The sequence below is a fragment of the Sorex fumeus genome, unplaced genomic scaffold (assembly GCF_029834395.1).
Source record: "Sorex fumeus unplaced genomic scaffold, SorFum_2.1 ptg000011l, whole genome shotgun sequence".
Taxonomy (NCBI): domain Eukaryota; kingdom Metazoa; phylum Chordata; class Mammalia; order Eulipotyphla; family Soricidae; genus Sorex; species Sorex fumeus.
The window spans coordinates 5,075,733-5,099,151 of record NW_026606068.1 but is presented as its reverse complement, the minus strand read 5'-3'; the positions used below and the strand labels follow the sequence as shown (position 1 = coordinate 5,099,151).

General features: G+C 60.7%; 1 protein-coding gene across 9 annotated transcripts in view; it reads left to right on the top strand.

Moving 5' to 3' along the window:
• KIF1B (kinesin family member 1B) overlaps positions 1-23,161 on the top strand; it is a 129,287-nt gene extending 106,126 nt beyond the window's left edge. For all 9 annotated transcript variants that reach the window (XM_056110971.1, XM_056110967.1, XM_056110963.1 and 6 more), the window contains 15 exons: positions 1,032-1,140; positions 2,239-2,305; positions 3,059-3,143; positions 4,571-4,676; positions 9,707-9,821; positions 10,614-10,747; positions 12,236-12,297; positions 14,045-14,190; positions 14,344-14,583; positions 16,373-16,444; positions 17,608-17,729; positions 18,368-18,517; positions 18,847-19,039; positions 19,554-19,672; positions 19,979-23,161. In XM_056110971.1, the coding sequence (XP_055966946.1) occupies positions 1,032-1,140; positions 2,239-2,305; positions 3,059-3,143; positions 4,571-4,676; positions 9,707-9,821; positions 10,614-10,747; positions 12,236-12,297; positions 14,045-14,190; positions 14,344-14,583; positions 16,373-16,444; positions 17,608-17,729; positions 18,368-18,517; positions 18,847-19,039; positions 19,554-19,672; positions 19,979-20,021 (1,763 nt within the window). In that variant the 3' untranslated portion in view covers positions 20,022-23,161. The remainder of the gene's footprint in view (positions 1-1,031; positions 1,141-2,238; positions 2,306-3,058; positions 3,144-4,570; positions 4,677-9,706; positions 9,822-10,613; positions 10,748-12,235; positions 12,298-14,044; positions 14,191-14,343; positions 14,584-16,372; positions 16,445-17,607; positions 17,730-18,367; positions 18,518-18,846; positions 19,040-19,553; positions 19,673-19,978) is intronic.
• The last annotated feature ends 258 nt before the right edge of the window (positions 23,162-23,419 follow it).

Genomic DNA, 23,419 nt, shown 5'->3' with positions numbered 1-23,419 from the left:
TGGGGTGTGTGGGGAGAGGAGTGGGTGACAGATGTGTGAGGAGAGTGAGTGAGTGAGTGAGTGAGTGAGTGAGTGAGTGAGTGAAAGAGCGTCTGGGGGGTGGTGAGGATGTGTGAATGAGTGACAGTGACCAGGCTGTGTGAGAGTGTGTGATTGGGTGACAGTGCAGCTGTGTGTGAGTGTGTCTGAGTGAGTGACAGAGCATCAGTGGGGTGTGAAGAGGGTGAGTTGGTGACAGCAGCTGTGTCTAAGGGTGTGTAAGTGGGTGACAGAGTAGCTGTGTGTGTGTGTGAGGGTCTGTGAGTCGGTGACGGTGCAGCTGGGCTGTGTGAGGAGGGTGAGTGGGTGACAGGGTAGCAGGGTGTGAGGAAGGTGAGTGGCCAGGGAGATCGCAGGCAGGTCGGGGCGGGAGTTCCTTCTGGCCTGTGCCGGCCTAGGGTGGATCCCAGCACCTGTGCTCTCTAGACCCATCTGGGTTACCTTGCTGTTCCCCAACATCACTGGTCCGGCAGTAGCGCTGCAGTGGCTGGTGGCCCCCCGCCCAGGAGCACTGTTTGGGAGCCCCCGCCCCCATTGGAACGAGTCATCGAGCAGCCTGGGATGCGTGAGTGGATCCTGGGAATTTTTGAGGTAGACCAGATGCTCTGATGTCTTTTGTGTCAGAGACCAACCCAAGGAGGTCATCAACGCAGAACACAACCCCAGCCGAGTGACGGGCCTCCGTGTGTTCCCCGACTCTTTCCGGAACCTTCTCTGGGTGCCTGCCGTCATATTTCTCTCAGGGTCTTAACGTGTCACCATGCACAGCCCACGGCCCCTGGCTTGTGTTCCATCAGTTGGGTTAAGTCTCTTCATCAGGGGCCGCAGCCATAGGACAGAGAGGAGGGCGCTTGCCATGCCCGCGGCCAGCCTGGGGCGACCCCTGGCATCCCACAGGCCCCCGATCCCGAGCACGACAGTAAAGCAGCATTCACCGCATTCACCGAGGAGACTCGAGCAGAGTTTCACTTTCTCTAAAACCTGTTTTCAAGTTCCAGCCACCAAGTTGAACACCATGAGCAAGACCAGCCTCGGCCAGAGCATGAGCAAGTATGACCTCCTGGTGTGGTTCGAGATCAGCGAGCTGGAGCCCACGGGAGAGTAAGTCTCGCCCACCCGCCGCTTTTCTCTCCCCTCTGCTTGAGAATCATCGCACGGCGAGTGCCCGTTCTGTGCGGGAGTTTGGTGGTCTCGGTGTTGCTCTCTGACTCAGATTCCCTAGCCAGTCATGCAGTTTGCCTTCTGCTTAACTTGCAGAATTAAGAATTAGTCTAAGGCTCATTATTAGAACTAATAATTCTGGAAGGTCCTGGAGCTGGCGCCGGACGCCTGCCGGAGGTCTGACAGGGCCGTGTCCAGGCCCGGAGGCCTGCTGACCACACACAGGGCCCGGCCTGACCACAGTCTGGGGCTGTTGGAGGCATGTCCTGTCCACTGCTCCCTCTCGCAGTCATAACCAGTGTTTTTCAGAGCCTGTCAAATGTCCCTAGGGCCACTGTGCCCTCCCCAGCTCATCTTCAGAGCAGCGGGCATGAGCGTCGCTCTTGGTCTAGTCTTCATGGCTTTTCTAACAGCAGAGCGAGCTGGCTCCTGGAGCCCAGGCAGCCCGCATGCTTCAGATAAGGGCCTGGCTGCGTCCCCTGCTGTCCCCCACAGTGCTAAGTGCCATCGTCCAGGCGCTCTCCAGGGAACGCGTGCCAGCCCCTACTCTGTCTGAGCACTGAAACTGCTTGAGGAATCGGAGTTTCTATAGACTTCAGAGCAGTGGACACTCGGGGCGGCCGTGATCACGGGCCCTGATGCTGAGATGCTTGCCTTCTGGTCTTGTGTTTGGTGGTCCTGGGGGCTGACTCCCGGCCGGAGCATCTCTCCCACCCCGCTGCTTTCTGGCTCTTGACGCACGGTCTCAGGGGAGGCCAGAACTGCAGTGGGGTGTGAAGGGACGTTTGTCGCTGCCGTCAGCAGTGTCTGCCCGCGGCCCATCACAGGCGGCCGAGCCCGAGGTGCGCAGGCGGACATGGACACGTCACCATTACCGAATGCCAGTGACTTTGGGAAAACACCCAGGGCCCGAGTGCCATCCGCCATGGCCACTGCATGGCCAGGAGTACAGAGGTGGTGGCGCCCAGTGGCTGCGCATCCGTTTGTCCGCCCGTCTGTTGTCCGCCTGACCCGGCCTGTCCTTTGTGTCTCTCTCAGGTACATCCCAGCAGTGGTTGACCACACAGCGGGCCTGCCGTGCCAGGGGACCTTCCTGCTGCACCAGGTACTGCAGGGGCCACCATGGAGCTGGGAAGGGGAGAAGGCTCTCGGGGTCTCCTTGTCACTCACTGGGTAGTAGGGACTGCAGCAGTGGGCGTCAGCGCCTGGGGGACTGGGGCGGGGGGAGGGGAGCATCCCGTCTCCCCCTCCTTGGGTTTGTTTGTGGTTTTACTGTCTCTTCCTCACACCTTGCCCCCTTCATCCACAGAGTGCCAGCAATTGCTTGGCAAGCCTCTCTCGCACACTGGCTTTCTAGTATATTCTTTCTGAGCCTTGCTCCGTCCAGCTGCTGGTTCGTGCAGCCCCCTGTCATGGGTGCAAGGGTTATTCCGTCCCTGGAGCCTTTGCTTCCGGCCAGGACCTCTAACAGGGGCAGGCCTGTGGGACACCGGCCCGCCTTTGGGAACCAGAGTCAGTTTGGCCATTTCTCCAGTCAGCTGTGCCCACCGGGTGGAGGGTCAGACCGTCACTTTCGGGGTGCACGTCTGGACGCCTGCTCCTCGAGCTGCCTCACAGCCTGTCCCCCCCCAGGTCCCTCTCAGGGCCAGGTTTCCCAAAGTGGGGAGACACTGTCCTGTCAGGGGCGCTGGAAAGTCCCAGGGGGTTCTAGTAACCTGAGTGTCACAGGGCGGGGGCACTTCTGTTTGCTTCAAAGGGCAGCCTTTCAGGGGGACACTGGGTGCTTCTTTTCGTGGGAAGAAAATTGGATGACATTGTGGGTCGGGAGACCCCCTGACCACTGCCCTCTCTCCCCCAGGGCATCCAGCGGAGGGTGACGGTGACCATCATCCATGAGAAGGGCAGTGAGCTCCACTGGAAGGATGTGCGGGAGCTGGTGGTGGGTGAGTTTGGCCGCCAGGGCCGGGGCGGGCAGAGTCGCCCCTTGGCTGCTCAGCTGCACGGGAAGGAGAGGAGGGGGACGTTCCAGCGAAAACCATGGGCATAGCTCCCGGCGCTAGCCCCTGGATCAGCCTCTGGCACCGCGTGGACCCAGCACCTCTATAGTGGCTGCCAACCTGGGTGTGGACGGCTTCTGGCACTCACCTGTGTGGCCCAGACACTGAGGGAGAAGCCTGGGCCCGGGCCGGCCTGTCGCTGGGGATGAGACTGTGCCCCCAGCCCCATGGTAAAGGCCTCTGCCCCCCCCCCCACCTGGGAGCTTGGAAGGAGACTAGGAGTGGACCCGCACGGCAGTTCCCACAGCAGAGGGTGAACGAGGATGAGAAATGCGTTCTGGGCTGGGAAGGGCGGCAGGACAGACAGGCTGATGGACCCGCGGGAGACGTGACGGGTCCGGGGCGGGTGGAGGGTGTCCAGAGCAGCGTTTGGAGCTGAGGGGCCAGGGACGTGCCACCCCATATGGTCCTCCGAGCCCCACCAGGAGGGGTTCCTCAGTGCAGGGCCAGGAGGCAGCCCTGAGCATCTCTGGGTGTGACCCCCCCCCCAAAAAAAAAGAAAAAAAGAGAGGAGCTGGAGCGATAGCACAGCCAGGAGGGCGTTTGCCTTGCACGCGGCCAACCCAGGTTCGATTCCCAGCATCCCATATGGTCCCCCGAGCACCGCCAGGAGTAATTCCTGAGAGCAGAGCCAGGAGGAACCCCTGTGCATCGCTAGGTGTGACCCAAAAAGAAAAAAAAAAAGAATTTTCAGTCAAAAAGCAGAGAAGGGCCAGAGCTGAAGCACCTGCCCTGCGTGCAGATTGTTGGAATCTCGGGTACCACACACGGTCTCACCCCCGCCAAGCGCTGCTCCCAGCCCAGAGCCAGGAAAAGTCCCTGAACGCCCCTGGGCATGACAACACCCCCTCCCCCAAATAACATAGTCCAGTGCCTGAGGTGAGGGCTTGAGGTGTCTGTTGCTGTGTGAGTTGAGAGGGCGTCACTTTTGGGATTTTTAGTTTGGGGGGTTGGTTTTTTGGTTTCTGGGCCATACCCAGTAGTGCTCAGGGCCTACTCTGGGCCCGCACTCAGGATCAGTCCTGACTGGCTTGGGGGCCATACTGGGTGACGGGGATCAAGCCCGGGTTGACTATGTGCAAGGCCGGCACCCTCCCTGCCATCCAGGGCTCTGGCCCAAGAGCGCCAGGAACCCAAGCTGAGAGGATTGAGGGTCCCGCTGAGAGTGCGGTCGGAGGGGAGGCTGCGGGAGGGGTGCAGCCCCCCCTCCCCAGGCCCCACCCAGAGGCGCTCGCCGCTCAGTCACGCCAGGACCTCCACATCTGCTGGGCGTCGCGGGTGCTGATCCTCTGGTTTCCCCCGTCCCCTTCCAGGTCGGATCCGGAACAAGCCCGAGGTGGACGAGGCCGCGGTGGACGCCATCCTCTCCCTCAACATCATCTCCGCCAAGTACCTGAAGCCCTCGCACAGCTCCAGCAGGTGGGCGCCGGCCCTCCCTCTGCGCTCGCTCGGGGAGGTCACGTCCCCCTGCCCGCCCTGCTCTGCCGGGCCTCGGGACAGGGACGGGGGACGTGCTCGGGGAGAAGGACCGTCAGCCGGGTACTCCCCGCGCTCGCGTCTCGCCGCTGTCTCCCACTTTCTGCTCACTGAGCCCCTCCAGAGAAGCCCGGGTTCGCTCTCGAACACGCTCTTCTTTCTTGCTTTCCCCTCACGGCTTCCTGAGCTAGTCTAACTGAAGAAGAAAAATCTCGCTTCACCCAAAAAAAGGTCACTACAAAGGAAAAGTAGCGGCTGGGGCGAGAGCACAGTGGGTAGGGCGTTTGCCTGGCCACCTCGGGCTTGTTCCGGATCCGACCTGGAAGGGGACCAGGGAATCGACCTGGGTTCGATTCTCAGCATCCTGTAGGGTCCCCCGAGCACCATCAGGAGTAATTCCTGAGTGCCGAGCCAGGAGTAACCCCTGAGCGTCGCTGGGTGAGACCCCCCCCCCCCCGCCCTCCCAAAAAAAAGCAAAGAAGAGAAAAGTCAGTATGCAGGCCCAGGACTGAGTGCGGACTGTTGCCACTGAGAGCGAGCTTATGTCCTCAAGAGTGTGGGTGCTGCAGAGAGAGCCCCCTCCCCGTTCCGCCTCGTGGACACGCCACCAAGGGTCTCTGGAACCCCCTCTGTGGGCCCAGGCGCCTGAGTATCTCCTGCCGGTCTGCCGTGTAAGGCAGTGAATTCGAGAAACAGCCGCCAGTGCCGTGTGTGCATCTTGGAACCGGCCCCTCTCGGCTCTGTTTCGGCTGTGCCACATGAATTAGGTCTCTGCTGTCCTTCCCCCGTCACTGGGAGCAGGTCCCCGGGCCTCCCCGGGACAGGCTGCACGTCACTGCGCTGGGCCCGCTGGGGACTGTCTCTCCGCCTCGAGCCCCAGGGTAGCCTGTGCCTGCCCGCTTCCCCCAGGCCTGCACTCACCTTCTTAGTGACAGGCGGGAAAAGTACAGTGCAAGGATGATTTCTCCCCATGTTGGGGTGTGTGTAGTGTGTGTGTGTGTGTGTGTGTGTGTGTGTGTGTGTGTGTGTGTGTGAGTTTTGCATAGGAAAGAGGAAAGCAGCAGCCAGCACGTCTTCAGAAGGATCTAGCAGGGGCTGAGGGAGAGAGAGGGTTCCCGGGGCCTCCCGGGGGTGGGGGTCTGGGGAGGGGGCACAGTCCCCCTGCACCCGGCATGATTTCCGCTCTCATTCCCTGTCTTTGCAGCTGTGAGCCATCAGTTCTGGGCTTTCCCAGGCATACACACACCATTGTGCGGTTGAGATGCTGCTGGCGGGCTGCCCTTGCTGGAGGGATGAGCCGGCGCGGGCAGGGGCCTGGCACGCAGAGCCCCACCAACCCAGTGTCCCACCAACCAAGAACATTGACTCGGGCCCTTTGAGAAAAAAAGACGCACCCTTTCAGCACTTCTGCTTCCACTTGCAGGAATGTTCTTGAGTCTGCCAGGCTGCGGCTGAGGGTCCAGGCCCTTTTTCTAACATAGCCTAAGTTATAAGCATCTTCCGTGGAGAATCAGGGCTGGAGGCCAGCCCCTGGGCTTTGCAGTGTGGTGACGTGAACACCAGAAACTCAGGAAGAAAAACCTGAGGGCAAAATTCTTTAAGCATTTAATCATTCATCGTTGAAAAAATTGGGGCTATGGCGGGGGGAACTTGCCTGTTGCCAACCCTAGTTCTGTCCCCAGCACCCACCCTGAGCACTGCTGGGGGTGGCTCCAGACCTCCCCCAGATTGGGGTTGTTCACTCCTGGCTGGGTCGGGGAGCAAAGCTGGGCTCGGGCAGGTAAAGCCACCCAGACCTCTGAGCCCTCTCCTCAGTCTTACAAAAAGGCAGTCGCTTCCTCGTTTCTTTAAACACTCTTACCCAAACAAAAGTAACAGCTATTTTTTTTAAATACAACCATTTCTTAATCTTTTATTATTATAATTTGTATTATTATTTTAATGTTCAGCCCCCCAGAAAAACATTCCACGTAGAGTTTATACTTTCTTCACATGTAGCTTTCCTTCTTGCTAAACAAAAATTCTTTTTCCTCTTTAGCTCCATTGACTAGTTCATTGAATTGTATAACTGTAGTCACGGGAATTCTATAACTTCGTGAACAGGTCTGGGGCCAAATCCTAGTGACGTAACGCACAAGCGCACAGCTCGAGTCTTGGAAACAAACCGGGCATGTGGGAGAATTCGCTGTGGTCTAGACAGCTCAGCGAGACTGTGAACTGTCACTGTCACTGTCGTTGTTCATGGATTTGCTCCAGCGGGCCCAGTAAGGGCTCCATTGTGAGACTTTGTTGTTACTGTGTTTGGCATTGTGAGACTTCGTTGTTACTGTGTTTGGCATTGTGAGACTTTGTTGTTACTGTGTTTGGCATATAGAATACCTCACGGGGAGATTGCCAGGTAGCTTGCCGGTCTCTCCAGAGGGGCAGAGGTATCGAACCAGGGTCGGCCGTGTCAGCCGCGTGCAAGGCAAAAATGCCTTACCCACTGTGCTATTGCTCCAGCCCAACTGTGAACATCGGTTTTTATTTTCTCAGGATACAAAGTCAGAGGGCTAAATTGCTCAGTGGAGGGGTTGGCAACAGAGTAACGAGCAGCGCCTCTGCGCCTCACTCTCCCTGCCCACAACTGTTACCTAAGGGGCTCGATTTCTCCTGGAATTCTCAGCAGCTGGGGCTGGAGAGAGAGTCCAGCGGGCAGGGCCAGGGCGCCAGCTTTGCAGGCAGCCGACCCCCAGGCTCCATCCCTGGCATCCCACACGGCCCTCCAGCCACGGGCACAGAACAAATCAATCCACAGCGACTTTCTGCCTTTTCCAGTGCTCGGGGACCTCTGCGGGGATATTGGTAGACGGACGGGCCCACGTGCCCTTCATGCCTGGCCCTCACCGGCCCCCCACCCCCCACCGATTGTCTCTCCACTCCCCAGCACTTTGGTCTTTTATAGATGTAGTTTTTCCTCCTGCTTTTTTCTTTCCTTTTTGTGTTTTTGTAGGTTCTTATGGAGACTCCTAGGTATTTTGTTCGTTGTTGTTCGTTAGGTTGGTTTAGTTGCCGCATGTCGAGGTCAGAGAAATTCCTTCTCCTCAGTCCTCTGTTCACAGTTTCCCGTGGGACTTCTGAAATTGTGGCAGCGCCAGTGACCGTGTCTGTGTTCTGCTGCCCTGAGCCTAACTCGCGCTTCCCTCCTGCGCTTCCCAGCGGCTCTGCTCGTTTCGCGCACAGCCGCGGACTTTCTTGAATGTTCCCTTTGTCCTCTCGTCAAAATCTTGGAGGATTTGTAGCTTCGTGGCTTTTCATCACCACTTAACAGTGGTCGAGACGAGTTCGGTTATTTGGATTGCTGAGTAAGAAAATGTTTATTTACTGGCGGGGGGAAGAGGGGCGGAGAACACACCTGGCGGTGCTCAGGGGTTACTCCCGGAGGTTCTTGAACGGGCCTATAGGACGCTGGGGATCAAACCTGGGTCGGCTGCCTGCGAGGCATGCCCCCTCCTGCCCCCCTTCTATTGCTCCAGGCCCCAGAAAATGTTTCTTTTTGAACATTTCTCTTCTGTCTAGACTGCTGAGTTCAGCTGTTCTCTGAATTATTTTTAAATAGAAAAGTTCCTGGGTGTGTAGTAAAGGAAGTACCTCCTCCCCCCCCCCCCCCCCCCATCTCCTGATCTGGTTAGGGAAGAGAACAGAAATGATGACGAGATGACCTAAAGTATTTCTTAGGAAACTGTAGGAAGACAGGTGAGGGTGGTTCAGTGGTCAGGGCACAGACCTCACATTCACAGGTACCCCAGTTTGATCCTGGCATCACACATCCCCCGGGTACCTGGGGTAACTTGGGGGCCCCCTAGCACATTGAGGGGTCAGCCCTGTTGGCCCGACGCTTCCCCTACCCAGCACTGCAAGGAAGGTTTCCCCACAGCCCCCCACCCCCATCCACCTCCCGCTGAAAACAGTCCAGAGGGCGCGAGTGTGACTCTTGGGTACAGAAAAGCCCTGGGTACCATCCGGGGCGAAGTCTGGCACCCGTGGTCCCTCCGCCCAAGATTCGCCCAGGATGGTTTCTGTGAAAAACATGATGAGTGAAAATGAAGTATGGAAACTGCTGCTGTTCAGAACAGCCTAGAAATCCATTTTGGTTTCCTTTCTGGCCTTCTTACGTGCCGGATAAGAAAGCACGTTTCGGGGGCCGGAGAGATGGTACAGTGGGCAGGGCGCTTGCCTCGCATGTGGCCAACCCAGGCTCGATCCCCGGCACCCAGTATGGTCCCCTGAGCGCCACCAGGAGTGATCCCCGAGCACAGAGCCAGGAGTCGGCCCTGAGCACCACCAGGTGTGGCCCCCAAACAAACATCACTGCTTTTAGTGGTTATTCCAAAAAAAATGTGGCCATCGAAGGGGCCCAGCAGATCTGGAAAAGCAACCTGTCCCATGCAGGAAGATTAGAGACAGAGTCACTTTCTCCTGGTCAAGTTTGTCAGTGAAACTTTTCTTTTTTTGTTAAGTGAAGACTTAGAAGAGGCTGGCTGCTTCCTTCCTTCCTTCCTTCCTTCCTTCCTTCCTTCCTTTCTTCCTTTTCCTTTCTTCCTCCCTCTCTCTCTCTCCCTCCCTCCCTCTCTCTGTCTCTGTCTGTCTGTCTGTCTGTCTCTCTCTCTCTCTCTCTGATTTCATCTCAGAGCCTCGCACACATGCAGCAGTGCTCCCCTGTAACCCTCCGCCCCTCTGTGGAGAGCCTGTTCTTGCCCTGACACACCCTTCTACCAGCCTCCGGGTCTGCACACAGCTGTCCTCTCTGTTGCCTTGGCTCTTTGTTTCTCAGCTGCTCAAGAAAAGTAACTTCATTGGCTTCTTCCCGGGGTGGGGGGAGGACGGCACAGAGCTCAGAGCCCGCCCCGACGCCGAGTCCTGCCAGAGAGCACCTGCCCCCCCCCCCCCCGCACCTGGTCTCTGCAGTGACGCCCCTTTCCCTCCTGGCCCAGGACCTTCTACCGATTCGAGGCCGTGTGGGATAGCTCCCTCCACAACTCCCTCCTCCTCAACCGGGTGACGCCCTACGGAGAGAAGATCTACATGACGCTGTCGGCCTACCTGGAGGTGAGGCACCCCCAGGGTTTGGCCAGAGCGTGCCCAGAGGTCCTCGGGTTCCGGGCTCCCTGCACGGCCTGGAGCGAGCTCTCAGCGAGCACTTGCTGCCCGCCAGCTCCCGGGGGCTGCTGGACTCTGTTCCCATCACAGTGATTTTACAGGGATTTGGTGGCCAGCATCTCCGCCCCCGGCACCAGCCCGAGTGCAAGGCCCTTAGCTGTCCCCTCCGTGCCTCAGTTTCCCCCGGCAGCAGGGGGAAGAGTGATAATACTTGTCACCTGCACTGGCTGAAAGTGGCACTTTGCGGTGTGGCTTGATTTGGTAGGTGGTTTGGGCGGCCTGGAAATGCTGTGATCAGCTTTACGGAGACGGGAGGTCTTCCGGGGCCAGAGAAATAGTGCAGGTCCCGGCGCTGGCCTTGCACCACACTCGGACCCCCAAGCACGGACGGGGTCTCTTCCGGGCAGAGAGCCCAGAGCGACCCCTGAGTGCCTCTGAGCAAAGCGGAGCTGCACGTCCCGTCTCACCCGAATGGGGGCCTCAGGCCTGTCTCAGGGTGGTTGGAAAGGGCTTTCGACCGTGTGCGACACATCAAGTGGCCAATATTCGCTCTTGCTGCCACTAAGTTGAGACAAATAAATGTGTCCTTAGTCCGCTGCACTCCACCAGGGACAGCCCCGGGCACCGCTCGCCAGCCTTGCCTGGGGCACCCCTGGGTGCTGCTGGCACGCGGGGCAGAGCCAGGCCAGCGTCCCTCCGTGCCTGTCGCACTGACCGCGGCCCCCCTCCCGCCCGCCCCAGCTGGACCACTGCATCCAGCCAGCCGTCATCACCAAGGACGCCTGCATGGTCTTCTACTCCCGCGACGCCAAGATCTCGCCACCCCGCTCGCTGCGCGGCCTCTTCGGCAGCGGCTACTCCAAGTCACCGGACTCGTAAGTTCTCCTGACGGCCTGGCCCGGGCTCGGTGCTGCCTGCCAGCCTGCGGCCTCCGTCCCGCCGGGCCAGGGCGTGTGATGGTACCTGGGCTGGGTGACGCAGTCTGCTCGTGAGGAAGGATTGATGGGGATGGGGAAGTGACCCCGGGGTCAGGGGGTTCGCCTTGTATGTGGCTGACCTGCATGCCGTCCGGACCCCTGTGCACCGCCCCGAGTGACCCCCAGGCACAAAACCGGGAGAGACTCCAACACCGCTGGGTCTGGCCCCCAAACTCAGCCCCTGCCCACAGAAGAAAGATGGTTGGAGGAAGCGCTGTAGGGACCAGAGAGAGGCCCCAGGGGCAGGGGCGCGCGCCTTGCACCTAGCTGACCCCCAGCACTGCCAGAAGTGACCCCCAAGCCCAGAGCTGGGAGTTGCCCTCAGCACCACCAGGAGGGTTGCACCCCCACATTTAAAGCCTAAAGAAGGGAAAGGAATTGCCGATGGGGCTGGGGTCTCTGCGGGAGGCCGGCCCGCCCCCACCACCAGCCCCGGCTGCTGCCGTGGCACTGACAGTCCCCGGGTCCTGGTGGGCCCCACAGACACAGGCTCGGCTGCCCGAGCCATAGGCCGGCGTCAGGAAAGAGGTTGGAGACGCAGCACCTGACCTTGGTTAAGGCTCTCGTTTATTGTTCCATTTTATTTGTTCTCTCCAGATAGACTGTGGCTCAGTGGCCGTAGCAAGAGAAGAAAGTGTATTCGAAAGATTGAGACAAGGGGGCCAGAGCAGTAGCACCGCAGGGAGGGCGTTTGCCTTGCATGCGGCTACCCTGGGTTCGATCCCCGGCATCCCATACAGTTCTCTAAGCAGCTGCCAGGAGTAACCCCTGAGCATCGCTGGGTTTGGCCCCCAAACCAGAATAAATTAAAGTTTTGGAAAAAAATTTGGGATCAAAACGCTCCTCCTAGGAAACAGTCCCACCACAGTTCCTGAGTCAGAGGAGCAGGGACAGTGCAGAGGTGTCTGTAGTGGGGCCGGAAGACGCTCGGGGGGGTGGGGGCTGGAGCACAGGCTTTGCATGCAGGAGGCCTGCTCTGATCCCTGGCACCTCCTGTCCCCTGATCACTGTGCTAGGAGTAGCCCCCGAGCACTGTCAGGAATAGCCAGAAGAAAAAGAATGTCCGGGCCAGAGAAGGCAGTACAGGGTCACCTGTGGTCAGCCCTGGTTCCGTCCCTGGCACTGCATGTGTCTCCCCGGCAGCACCACGAGTGACTCCTGAGCACAGAGCCAGGAGTAACCCAGAGCCCCGGAGCATGTGGCCCAGAACCCCCCCCAGTCTACCCCTCACCCCCACCAGAAAAAGAAATCTCTGTCCTCAGATTCGTACTGAGATTTGTGCTTACAATTGAGGGCGAGTTGTGGGTCCTCGCAGGGGAGGGAACGGAAATTGTCCTGGGCATGTGCCGTGTGGGATGAAGCCGTTGTTCGTTTTTCTTTGAACAGCAACCGAGTCACTGGGATTTATGAGCTCAGTTTATGCAAAATGGCGGACACAGGAAGTCCAGGTGAGTGCACGTGGGGGCTGGGGCGGGCGGGGGACCCTCAGGTGTGCACGTGTATGTCGGATTCTGTGCAAAGGAATTCTGGGGCCCTCCCGTGTAGGACAGACGGGAAGAATTGGAGAAGCCAGGGCACTTCGCAGGCATCACTCGGAGACCAGAGGGCGGTGGCAGCTCCAGTGCGGTTTGGTTTTCGGTTATAAAACTGTAGCCCACAACGTGTCTCCCGGCGGGGTGGACAGGCAGGAATGGGTCGAGGTGTCAGGCTTGCAGCCACCGCCCCTGGGCCAGTCCCTGCACCATAGATGGTCCCCAGACCCCTGAGCACCTCTGGGTGTCCCGAGGTGGGAGAATGCGCGTGGGTTAGCCTGGTTTCTCTTGGGCAACTTCGGGACCCTTTTCCCCACACTGGCCCCAGAGACAGGGTGACAGTGGCACTTCACGAACCGCCAGACAAGCCGGGCTTCCTTGCTCTGAAAAGACAAGTGAGCGCGTCCGGCTGGTTCCGTGGCCTCTGCCGTCTCTCTCTGACTAGCTGCTGTGATGCTTGCTTGTTGGTCTTAAGTATTTGTGTTTCTGGGTTTTGAAATCAGAAGGTGAACCAAAAAATATTTAATGCATATGATGAGTTTGAGTCATTTTAGAAGCATGCATGGAAAAGTGGGCAGGTATATTTTTGATGGGGGGGAAAAAAATAGGCCGGAATGATAGTACAGCTGGTAGAGTGTTTGATTTGCACTGCTGACCTGGGTTCGATCCCTTGCTCCCCATATGGTCTCCTGAGCACCACCAGGAGTGATTCCTAAATGCAGAGCCAGGAGTAGCCCTGAGCATCACTGGATGTGGCCCCAAAAACAACAAAAAAACATTTTCAGGGCTGGGGAGATAGTATAGTGGGGAGAACGCTTGCCTTGTGCAGCTGACCCAGGTTCAATCCCCAGGACCCCGTGTGGTCCCCAGAGCCCTTCTAAGAGTGATTCTGAGCACAGAGCCAGGAGGAAGCCCTGAGCATCACTGGGTATGGTCCCAAACCAAAATAAATAAAAATAAACACTTTGACTATGAATCCAGACTTCCATATCAGCTGATTATGTTTCCAGGTAACTCCTTGAGGCATCTGTAAAGTTAATTTCAATCCATTTCTCATTAAAAAACAGAGCTGCAGGGCAGAGATACCTCCCAGGGGAGGGGCCAGGCTCATAGCCATGGGGCAGGCCCTGGTTCCATCTCTGAGTGCCACCTGCCGTGGCCCCGTGGCTGGGCTTGGCCCCCTTAAAGAACAACCTCAAGTTACAGTACGGGACGGAGAGATAGTGCCAGGGGTCCAGGCACTTCCCGTGCAGTGGGCCACCCCGTCCGGTCCCCAGCCCTGCATGCCCCCCTCCTGCCCCCTCTTCACGGAGAAATGACTCAAAATGGTGGTCGCGGGGGAGCCGTCTGCACTCGCTCTGCCCGCCGAGCTGCCTGTGGTGTGTCGGGGGTCTGTCCCGTCTCCCGAGTCCAGCTGGCTGTGTGTCTGCCGTCACGCTGCTTGTCACTGTTGAGTCCCCGTCCTCGGCCTCCTCGGCTCTCGGGCTTTCTCCGGCTGAAGGCAGCCCTTGTCACTCTCAATGTAGCACAGTTTGCGGGGCGCTCGGGGCGGCTCTGGGAGAGGGGTCTTGAGGGGCAGACCCCGGACGCGAGACCCGGGGGTCTGGGCCTGCCCTGGCGGGCGGGGGTTTGGATCTGAAGCAGCGCGGTCCCCCCGTCACAGGCATGCAGAGGAGACGCAGGAAAGTGCTGGACACGTCCGTGGCCTACGTGCGTGGGGAGGAGAACCTGGCGGGCTGGCGGCCACGCGGGGACAGCCTCATCCTGGAGCACCAGTGGGAGCTGGAGAAGCTGGAGCTGCTGCACGAGGTGGGCGGCCCCCCGACACCCCCCCAGACGGCCCCCCGCACGCGGGCCCTCTCAGGAGCGCCACCACCCCCCAGCCCAGAGTGCCTGCCCGCGGGGGGCCTGCCTGGCCCTGAGCGAGCCGGGCGCCCGCTGAGGCATGGCTGGCCCTTGCAGGTGGAGAGGACGCGCCACTTCCTGCTGCTGCGGGAGCGGCTGGGCGACAGCGTCCCCAAGTCCCTGAGCGACTCGCTGAGCCCCAGCCTGAGCAGCGGCACCCTCAGCACGTCCACCAGCATCTCGTCCCAGATCTCCACCACCACCTTCGAGAGCGCCGTCACGCCCAGCGAGAGCAGCGGCTACGACTCGGCCGACATCGAGAGCCTGGTGGACCGCGAGAAGGAGCTGGCCACCAAGGTGAGGCCCTGCCCGGGGTGTGTGTGTGTGTGTGTGTGTGTGTGTGTGTGAGAGAGAGAGAGAGTTTCTGTGTGTGTGTGTCTGTGTGTGTGAGTGTAAAACTGAGTGCCTCCGTGTGTGACACTGTGTGTGTCACAAATGCTATGTGTGTGTATGTGTAACTGAGGGCCTCTGTATAAGAGAACTGTGTGTGTGTGTGTGTGTGTGTGTGTGTGTGTGTGTGTATCACTGAGGGCCTCCATAAGAGACACTGTGTGTATGTCTCTGTGCGTGTGTGTGACTGAGTGCCTTGTGTGTCAGACACTGTGTCTGTGTCTATGTGTGTGCATGACTGAAGACCTCGTGTGTCAGAGACTGTATATAACTGAGGGCCTCATGTGTAAGAGACATTGTGTGTGTGTATCTTATCTGTGTGTGTGTGATTGAGGGCCTCATGTGTGAGAGGCTGTGTGTGTGTCCGTGTGTGTCTGTGTGTCTGAGGGCTTCTTGTTTGTGTCACTGAGGGCCGTGAGAGACTGTGTGTGTGTGTGTGTGTGTGTGTGTGTGTGTGTGTGTGTGTGTGTGTTAGACACCATGTCCCAGAGCAGGGGATCAGAAGGGCCACATTCCGCATGGTCAGTGTGAAGGAGAGGGCTGGGGCAGGCAGGAGTTGGGAGCGGGGCCTGGGCACTGAGCTAGACTCAGAGGTGCGACTGGCCCTTCACGTTAGCGTTCTCCCTGGCACACGTCTCTCTGCCCACCTCTGTTCTCCATGCTTCTTGGCTTTTTCCCATTCTGGAGAAGCCTGTGTTGTCTCTTGAACACACACTTCCCTCTCTGCTCACATCTGAGTTTCGACAAAAACTACCTTGCCTCAATGAAAGAAAAATAAATAAGCACCTGAGTAGCAGCGGAAGCGAATGATTTTGTGGCAAGGAGGAGAACAAAGAGACGGAAAGGACTCTTGGAGCTGGGGCAGAAGCACGGGCCTTGCGCGTTGGGGCCCAGACCCTGTCCTCGATGCCACACGGTCCCCAGACCCAGAACCTGGCTTAGCTCCTGGCCGAGCATCGCTGCTTAAGACCTACAATCACACAAATGGAAAAGCTCTTGCCTGTCATAATCCAGAAACAGTCATCCAGGCCGGAGCGACAGCACAGCGGGCAGGGCGTTTGCCTTGCACGCAGGCACCCGGGTTGGCATCCCATAGGGTCCCCCAAGCACCGCCAGGAGTGACCCCTGAGTGCAGAGCTAGGAGCAAGCCCTGAGCATCACCGGGTGTGGCCCCAACAAGGAAAAAGAGTTATCATGTTGAGGGCTAGAGCAATAGCACAGTGGGTTCGGGTGATTGACTTGCACGCGGCCAACCCGGGTTCAATTCCCAGCATCCCATATGGTCCCCTGAGCACTGCCAGGGGTGATTCCTGAGTACTGAGCCGGGAGGAACCCCTGTGCATCGCCAGGTGTGACCCAAGAAAGAAAAAAAAGAGTCATCATGTTGAGGGAGGTCGAGGAGGTCTGGCCGCACTGTCGACAGCCTGCTCTGGGGACAGTCACCGAGGACGTGTCCTGGGCCACGGCCGGCAGTGGGCTGAGGATGAAGCGGGGTGGGGGTTGAATGCACTTCCAGTGGGTTTTGCGGGTGCAGGGTGGGCAGAGGCGGGGATGAGTCGTTCTCCCTGGCAGTTCTGAGCCCGACTTGGGTTGCTCAGCCCGGAGGTCCTCCTGAGGCTTCCCGGGCCCTGGGCCCTCCCGCCCACGCCTCCCGCCGTCCGCAGCCCTGACCTCACACTGTCCCTTCCTCCTCCAGTGCCTGCAGCTCCTGACACACTCGTTCAACAGGGAGCTCAGCCAGGTGCATGGCAGCGCCAGCGACTGTAAGGTGAGCCAGAACCCGAGCCAGACCTGAGCCAGAAACCGAGCCAGACCTGAGCCAGAACCCGAGCCAGACCTGAGCCAAAACTGAAGCCAGAACCTGAGCCAGAACCCAAGCCAGATCTGAGCCAGGACCTGAGACAGACCTGAGCTAGGACCTGAGCCTGAACCTGAGCCAGAACCCAATCCAGAACCTGAGCCAGAACCCAAGCCAGATCTGAGCCAGGACCTGAGACAGACCTGAGCTAGGACCTGAGCCAGAACCTGAGCCAGAACCCGAGACAGAACCCGAGCCAGAACCTGAGCCGGAACCTGAGCCAGAACCCGAGCCAGACCTGAGCCAGAACCCGAGCGTGCTGGAGATGAGGGTGTTCCTGCCTCTCGGAGGGGCCAGCTGTTGGCCGTAACCCGGATCTTTGGAGGAAAATGCCCTTTGGGTCACTGTGTGTCACTGACCAGGGGCCAGTCAGAGGCCCGAGGCGCTTCCTTGCGTGCGCGTGACCTGACCTGCTGTCCCAGCACTAGCTGGACCTCTGCACACGCCTCTGCTGCCCCTGAGTCCTGAGGCTCTCGTGGGAAAAAGTGTTTCCCTTGCGCTAGTGGCAGATGCCTCAGAGAACTCACTCACCTCAGGCTAGCCCCACCGGGCCTTTTCTGTAATTTCTCAAATAATCCAAAGTCCTTGGGAGGTCTTTGTTTGGGTAGTCCTGGGCGTTGAACTAGGGCCTCACCTCGCCACATGCTCAGCCCACTTGGGGACCTTCACTGGGGCTCTTCCTGGCGCATGGACCCCCATTATGTTATCCCAGGGATGGTCCCTGATGCTTTCTCACCACCTCCTGGAGGCCAGAACCCAGGCTTGGGAACTGCTCCTGCCCCCAGGCCTCCCGCTGTCCTTGGAATAGTGCAGGCAGCCTCCACATGGCGGTCTCAGGACAGGCGGCCGTGGCCACCACAGAGCCCCGCTTGGTTCCTGCGGCCAGTAAGGGGCTGAGCTGCCCCGGAACCTGCGGCCACGTGCCCCCCAGTACCGGGCCCCACAGCCCTCGCCCTCCACCCCTCTGGCCCCCCCTTTTCTTTTCTTGGTCCTCCCCTCCCCCGCCAGCCCCTCCCCTCCCCCTCCTTTCTGCCCTCTCAGTTGTCACCCCTCCCTCTGTGCTCTCCCCCCAGCTGTCCGACATCTCCCCCCTGGGCCGGGCCTCCTCTGTGTCCAGCCTCAGCAGCGCCACCCTGACGCCGTCCTCCACCTGCCCATCCCTGCTGGAGTCACGCAGCAACTCTCTGGACCAGAAGTAAGTTCATGGTTTCCACGGAGGCCTGAGAACAGGGATGTCCCCATGGGTGCCCTCCCCCCGGGCTCAGGACAGCCCCGTCCCCAGGGGCGGTGTCAGAACACATGTGACAGCAGCCCAAACACGATGTCACAGCGCTGACCACTGCTCCCAGCCACGACCCCTTCTCTGTCCCCTCCCACACTGCCCACTGCCCCCCACCGCAGAGACCGGGAGCCGGATCCTGGGGGGCTCTGAAAACTACCTTGGGAGCAGCGTGTTGGGGGCAGGGCATGTGCCTGGCATGCAGCCCACCCGGGCTCCATCCCGCACCCATCTCTGGCCCCCCAAGCCTGAGCACAGAGCCGGGAGTCCATCCCGAGCACCGCCGGGTGGCCCCGCCCCGCCCCCATAAGTCAGTAAAACCAGCACCGAGCAGTAGGGAGCACCCATTAGGGAGCACTTGGAGGACCCCGGCCCACGGGCAGCCGCCCCGCCCTGCCACTTCCTCTCAGATTTTCGGTCTCCTGAATTTCTGCCGTGGGTCAGGGTCGCAGGTGGTGGGTGAGGGGGGGTGGCGGGCTGCGTGGGGACCCCCAGGAGGGAGGCTCACTGTTGGAGATCTCCGGGGTCTAACTGAGTCTCCCCGCCCCGGCCAGGACCCCCGAGGCCAGCTCCCGGGCCTCCAGCCCCGGCCCCGACTATGAGCAGTTCCAGATTGTCCCGGCTGTGGAAACACCATTTTTGGCCCGAGCCGGAAAGAACGAATTCCTCAACCTTGTTCCAGATATTGAAGAAATCAGACCAGGGTGAGTACGTGAGCCGGCGGCGGGGCCCGGGCCGAGAAGGGCGTCCCCTCCTCTCGCCGTCTCGGCGTGAGCGGACAGTCCCCGCCCAGCCTCCTGTGGAAACGGTTTCACGATCGAAGCCATCAGACTAGGGTCTTACAGGTCTGCCAAGTCGTCCTTGACCCGTCGGGGGGTACCGACTGGTCACTGCGGGGCCACTCCCGGCTGCCCTGCCAAGGGTCCGTGCCTCCGTCTGGCGGGGAGAGCCGGGCGGGCGCCGGTCTCGGCAGGGCGGGTTGGGGTCCCTGCTCGTTCCCCCCTGACTCCCGCCTCTCTCGCTCTGCCCCCAGCTCCGTGGTCTCCAAGAAGGGCTACCTGAACTTCAGGGAGCCCCTTTCCAACAGCTGGGCCAAGCACTTCGTGGTGGTCCGCCGGCCCTATGTGCTCATGTACAACAGTGACAAGGACCCGGTGGAGCGCGGCGTCATCAACCTGTCCACGGCCCAGGTGGAGTTCAGCGACGACCCGCAGGCCCCCGCCAAGGTGCGTGCCACCCGCCCGTGGAGCCAGTTCCTTCTCTCCTCTTCTTCCTCTTCCTGCTCCTCCTCCTCCCCTCCCCAGCCCCCTCCCTGCTCCCACTTCCTTCTTCACCTTCTCCTCCTCCTCCTCCTGTTTTTCTTTTTCATTCCTATCTTGAGTTTGGGGCCACGCCTGGCAGTGCTCCAGGGCTGCCCCCAGCTTGTGCCTAGGGGTCGCTGCCGGGAGTCCTGGGGATGGTACCGGGGGTCCCGCATGCCAGCCCCGCAGCCTGGCCCCGGCCCTCACTCTGTCCCCCTTACTGGGGGTCGGGGCCAACCCAGCATTGCTCAGGGGCCACTCAGGGCCCCGTGCTGTGGCTCGGGGGCCACGTGGTGCTGGGGAGGGGGGTGGAACGAGGGCTGCCCCTCGCTCGCACCGTCCCCTCCCCTCCTGTGCTGTCTCTCCGGCCCCAGCACCCTGGCACACAGTGCGGGGGGGCCCGGACCCCCAGTGACTCTGCCGCCCCGCACCCTTGCAGGTGCCCAACACCTTTGCCGTCTGCACGAAGCACCGGGGGGTCCTCCTGCAGGCGCTCAACGACAAAGACATGAACGACTGGTTATATGCCTTCAACCCCCTGCTCGCCGGCACCATCCGGTGGGTGCCTGCCTCCGCTGGGGGAGGGGACAGCCCGGGAACAGGCTTGGGGCAGTGACCGGGGTGCAGCCGGGTTGCGGGGTGCACGCCGTGTCCCAGCTGCTCACGGGACTCTGGCCGCGTTGACTCCCGTCCGCAGGGCGTGGGAAAGGGGAGATGGCGAGCCCCTCCCTCGTGGGACCCCAAGCCAGTCCACATCCGGCCGCTGTTGCTAGGCGGGGGACGGGGGACGATGACACCAGGGGAGGGGCGGGAGAGGGATGGTCCCCAGGAGTGGCCTCTGACCCCGCCCCCGTGTCCCCGCAGGTCCAAGCTGTCCCGCAGATGCCCGAGCCAAGCCAAGTTCTGAGCGGCCGCGCGCGCCGCCCGCCTTTGCGATATAAAGGAAGTGTCACCCTCACCTCTGTGGCTCTGTCCGCGCCCCCTGCTGCCCCCTCGCGCTCCAGACCCCCCCTCCCGCTCCGGACCTCCCCTCTGTGCTGAGACTCTCGTTAGTAGCATGTGGCCTAACCCAAGGGGGGAGGGACACACCCGCCCGCCCACCCAGCCCGAGCCCCCCGGCCGCCTGCAGCTCCGGTTCTTGGTGATTTTGGTCCCTTTCGCCGCCGCCCGGTCCCCGCCTTGTCCACCCCTCACGCCCGTCCCTCCGTGTGCGGGGACTTGGTCTCCTCTGCGGGAAGGTGTCACGCTTGGCTTCCTCCGGCCGTCGTGGTTTAGAGCCTGCGCGAGGTGCCGCCCCGTCTGCCCGGCAGTGTCCCTTGGGTGAAGGGTGGGGGTCGGGCACGGGGACAGGGAGAGTCTCCGAAACCGAGGCAGCAGCCTGCCAGGGGCTGCCGGGAGAGGCGGAGGGCCTGGCTCCCCCGGGTGGGTTCGGTGGGCCGGGCAGGCTGTGAGGGTGAGGCGGCCGGTGAGGGAGCCCGGGACCCGCCCCGTCCGTGTCCTGCTGTTCACACTTGCGCCACACGAGGGCACCGTCCACCTTCTGGACCCGGGTGGCACCTGCTTCGCTGAAAGGCTGGTTAGTGGCTTTCAAGTGTGGACGCCGGCCACGGCCGTGACCCCTCAGATGGGAAATGCATTAACTGGAGGCCCCTTCTGGGTCCCAGAGCAAACCGGGAAGTGTCCCCAAATCCCTGTGGCTTAAACCTGTGACTCAGCTGGTCAGCCCTACCTGGCTGGGAAACATCACCTGAGGACAGGGGACACCGGCTGGAGCCCTCCCTGCTGACCCCGTGGAAGGTGCTGGAAGGTTCTGGAAAGCGGTTGTGCAAGAACGGTAGGGGAGAGCTTTGACGGACACACATGTCCCTGCCTGCCACAGGCTCCCAGGGAAGCGGCTGTGCCCACTCTGTGCAGGACTGAGGGCCCGTGGCCTTGAGTCCGCTCTCAGGAGAGGACCCACCAGGTGGCCCGGGGGAGGCGCATCTTCCACACTCCGGCCTCACCCTGTCTCGCCCACAGAGGGAAGGGGGCTCGGGGACGCAGGAACCCCCAGACCCGTGACCCCAGCAAGTGGTGGAAACACTCAGGAGCTTTCTGGAAGGTTCTTCCCCTCCTTAACTGTAGGATGCTGGCTGTGGCGTTGCTTGTTTCCTAAGTGGTCTGTGAAAGTTTTAATGTCGTTCCGGGTTTGCTCATTGTCTAACGGACAAAATAGGCCCTCGGGGCGTCCCGCTGGGCCGGACTCGGGGTGTGGTGGGCAGCTCCTGGACCGGAACCACCCCTCACCGCAGGGTCGTCGGCAAGATGGAACTTGGGCTTTTGCAGATGAAATCCTGGACGCCGTTGGGGTGCCCAGCACGTGGCCCGGCTCTGTGGTGTGGGGAGGCGGGAGGCTGGGGCCGGGGACCATGTGACACAGGGATGGGCGGGTGCTTAGCCGCAATGCCAATGCTGATGCCGCTGGCTCGGGTAGTCTTTGCTCTGGAGGTGCCAGACGGCCAAACAGGCTGGACTGGACGGCCACAACTGGCCGGTGAGAGGCCCCGAGGCTGCGCTGCCCACGGCCTGCCCTGCCAGGGCTGGCGCCACCCAGGACCTCAGCGCCCCTTTGCCGAGAGGAGTCGGGCGGTCTCGGGCAGAACCCCAGGAAGCCCGGAGCAGGCTCCAAGGCTGGGTCCGGAGGCGGGTGGGCAGGAAGTGCCACTGGAGAGAAGCCCCTTGAGAGCGCCTTTCCGCACCTGTATTTCCCCTCCTTGGAGCAACGGAATGAAGGGAAGGAGAAAACCCTCCCCGGATTACAGAGAGGCGAGGCCGCCCTGTATGAGTGAGAATCTCCCCCACCCCTCCTTCCTGCCAGCTCATCCCGCCTCCCCTCCCTGCCCCCCGAGAGTCAGCCAGCTCTCACCGCTGCGGGGGGCCGGCCAGCCCCCACACAGCCGGGTGCAGGGAAGGGCGGGCACCCATCCCCCTGCCCGGCTGAGAAATCAGCGTTGTCCACTTCCACTTACTCCCAGCCCCCCCTTCCCGCCCCCACCCCTGCCTGGGACTCGGCCCCTGTCCTGGGGGAGATTCTGATAAGATTCTGATAAGATCCCTGAAAGGGTCCATCGGGTCCTGGTGGTCCAAACGGGCGCCTGGCCCCTGCTTCAAAGCAAAGACTGGCCCGCCCTCGCCGTCTCCCTCACCGTGGCTCATCAGAGCGAGGGCCGGGCGGGATGGCGCTGGCCACGGGCCCCAACTGCCCCGAAGCACCCGCGTGGGATTAGGGCCGGCTCGTTTGCTGGACGTGGGTCTCCAGAGTTCCTTTTGGCTCCCTTTGAAACCACGTGATTATTAATCTGCTCCTTAACATGCAAAGACTAACTCTGCTTCTTCAGGCTTGCTGAGCGCCGCCCCGCCCCTGCCATAGGCATGGGGGTCTGTGCTGCCGTCGGCAGGGGCGTGCCAGCCGAGAGTGGGTCTGAGGCCCTGGGAAAGCTCTGGAAAGGAGGTTTAAAGGCAGGAACGGTCGTTGGCACGGGTCCTTTGCTCAGAGACTCCCGCCCGGGGGCTGCTCGCAGAGGGACGCTCAGCCGAGGCGGTCTCTGGCGGGGCCTGGCTGCTGGCTGCGGCCCCCGTGTCTGAGCTCCCACGCCCTCACGACGAACATCCTGGCACCGTTTCTCCTGAGGAACCCATCGCCTTCCCGCGGGGGCTGTGGAGGGCGTCTCCGAGACTGGCTCCCGCTCCCCGTCGGGCGAGACCCCCGGCTCCCCCCACCCTCCGACCAGGCCTGGCACCTGTGCCTCCCTGCGAGGGAGTGAGCGGCGGCAACAGTACACGGTTCATTTCCGGTCTTCATCTTCATGTTTTATTATGTAAATACTCTCTGACGTTCGGAGCTCGAGTATACAGAATGTAAATAGAGTTCTCGTATTTGTACTAATTCTGGTTCTTTTGCTGTATAGCCCTCGATGTGCAATGCAGACATTACCTAACTGTGTGTAGCCTTGCATCACGGAACTCGGTGACCGAGGTCAAAATAATAAAGGTACAACCAGTGCATCAGCGGGGTGTGCCTTTGTCTTGACGCCCTGCGGTACTTACACACAGACTCGGGTGGGCACGGTGTGGGGGACACACTCAGGAGAGCTCAGGGATGGGGTCCGGCCGCCTCCCAGCCCTGCAGAGATTGTCTTTCTCTGTTATGTCTTTGGGTCACATCCGACCGTGCTCGGGGCTGACTCCTGACTCTGTGCTCGGGAATCACTCCTAGCGGTGCTTGGGGGATCCCATGGGATGCCGGGGATCGAACCCAGACCGGTC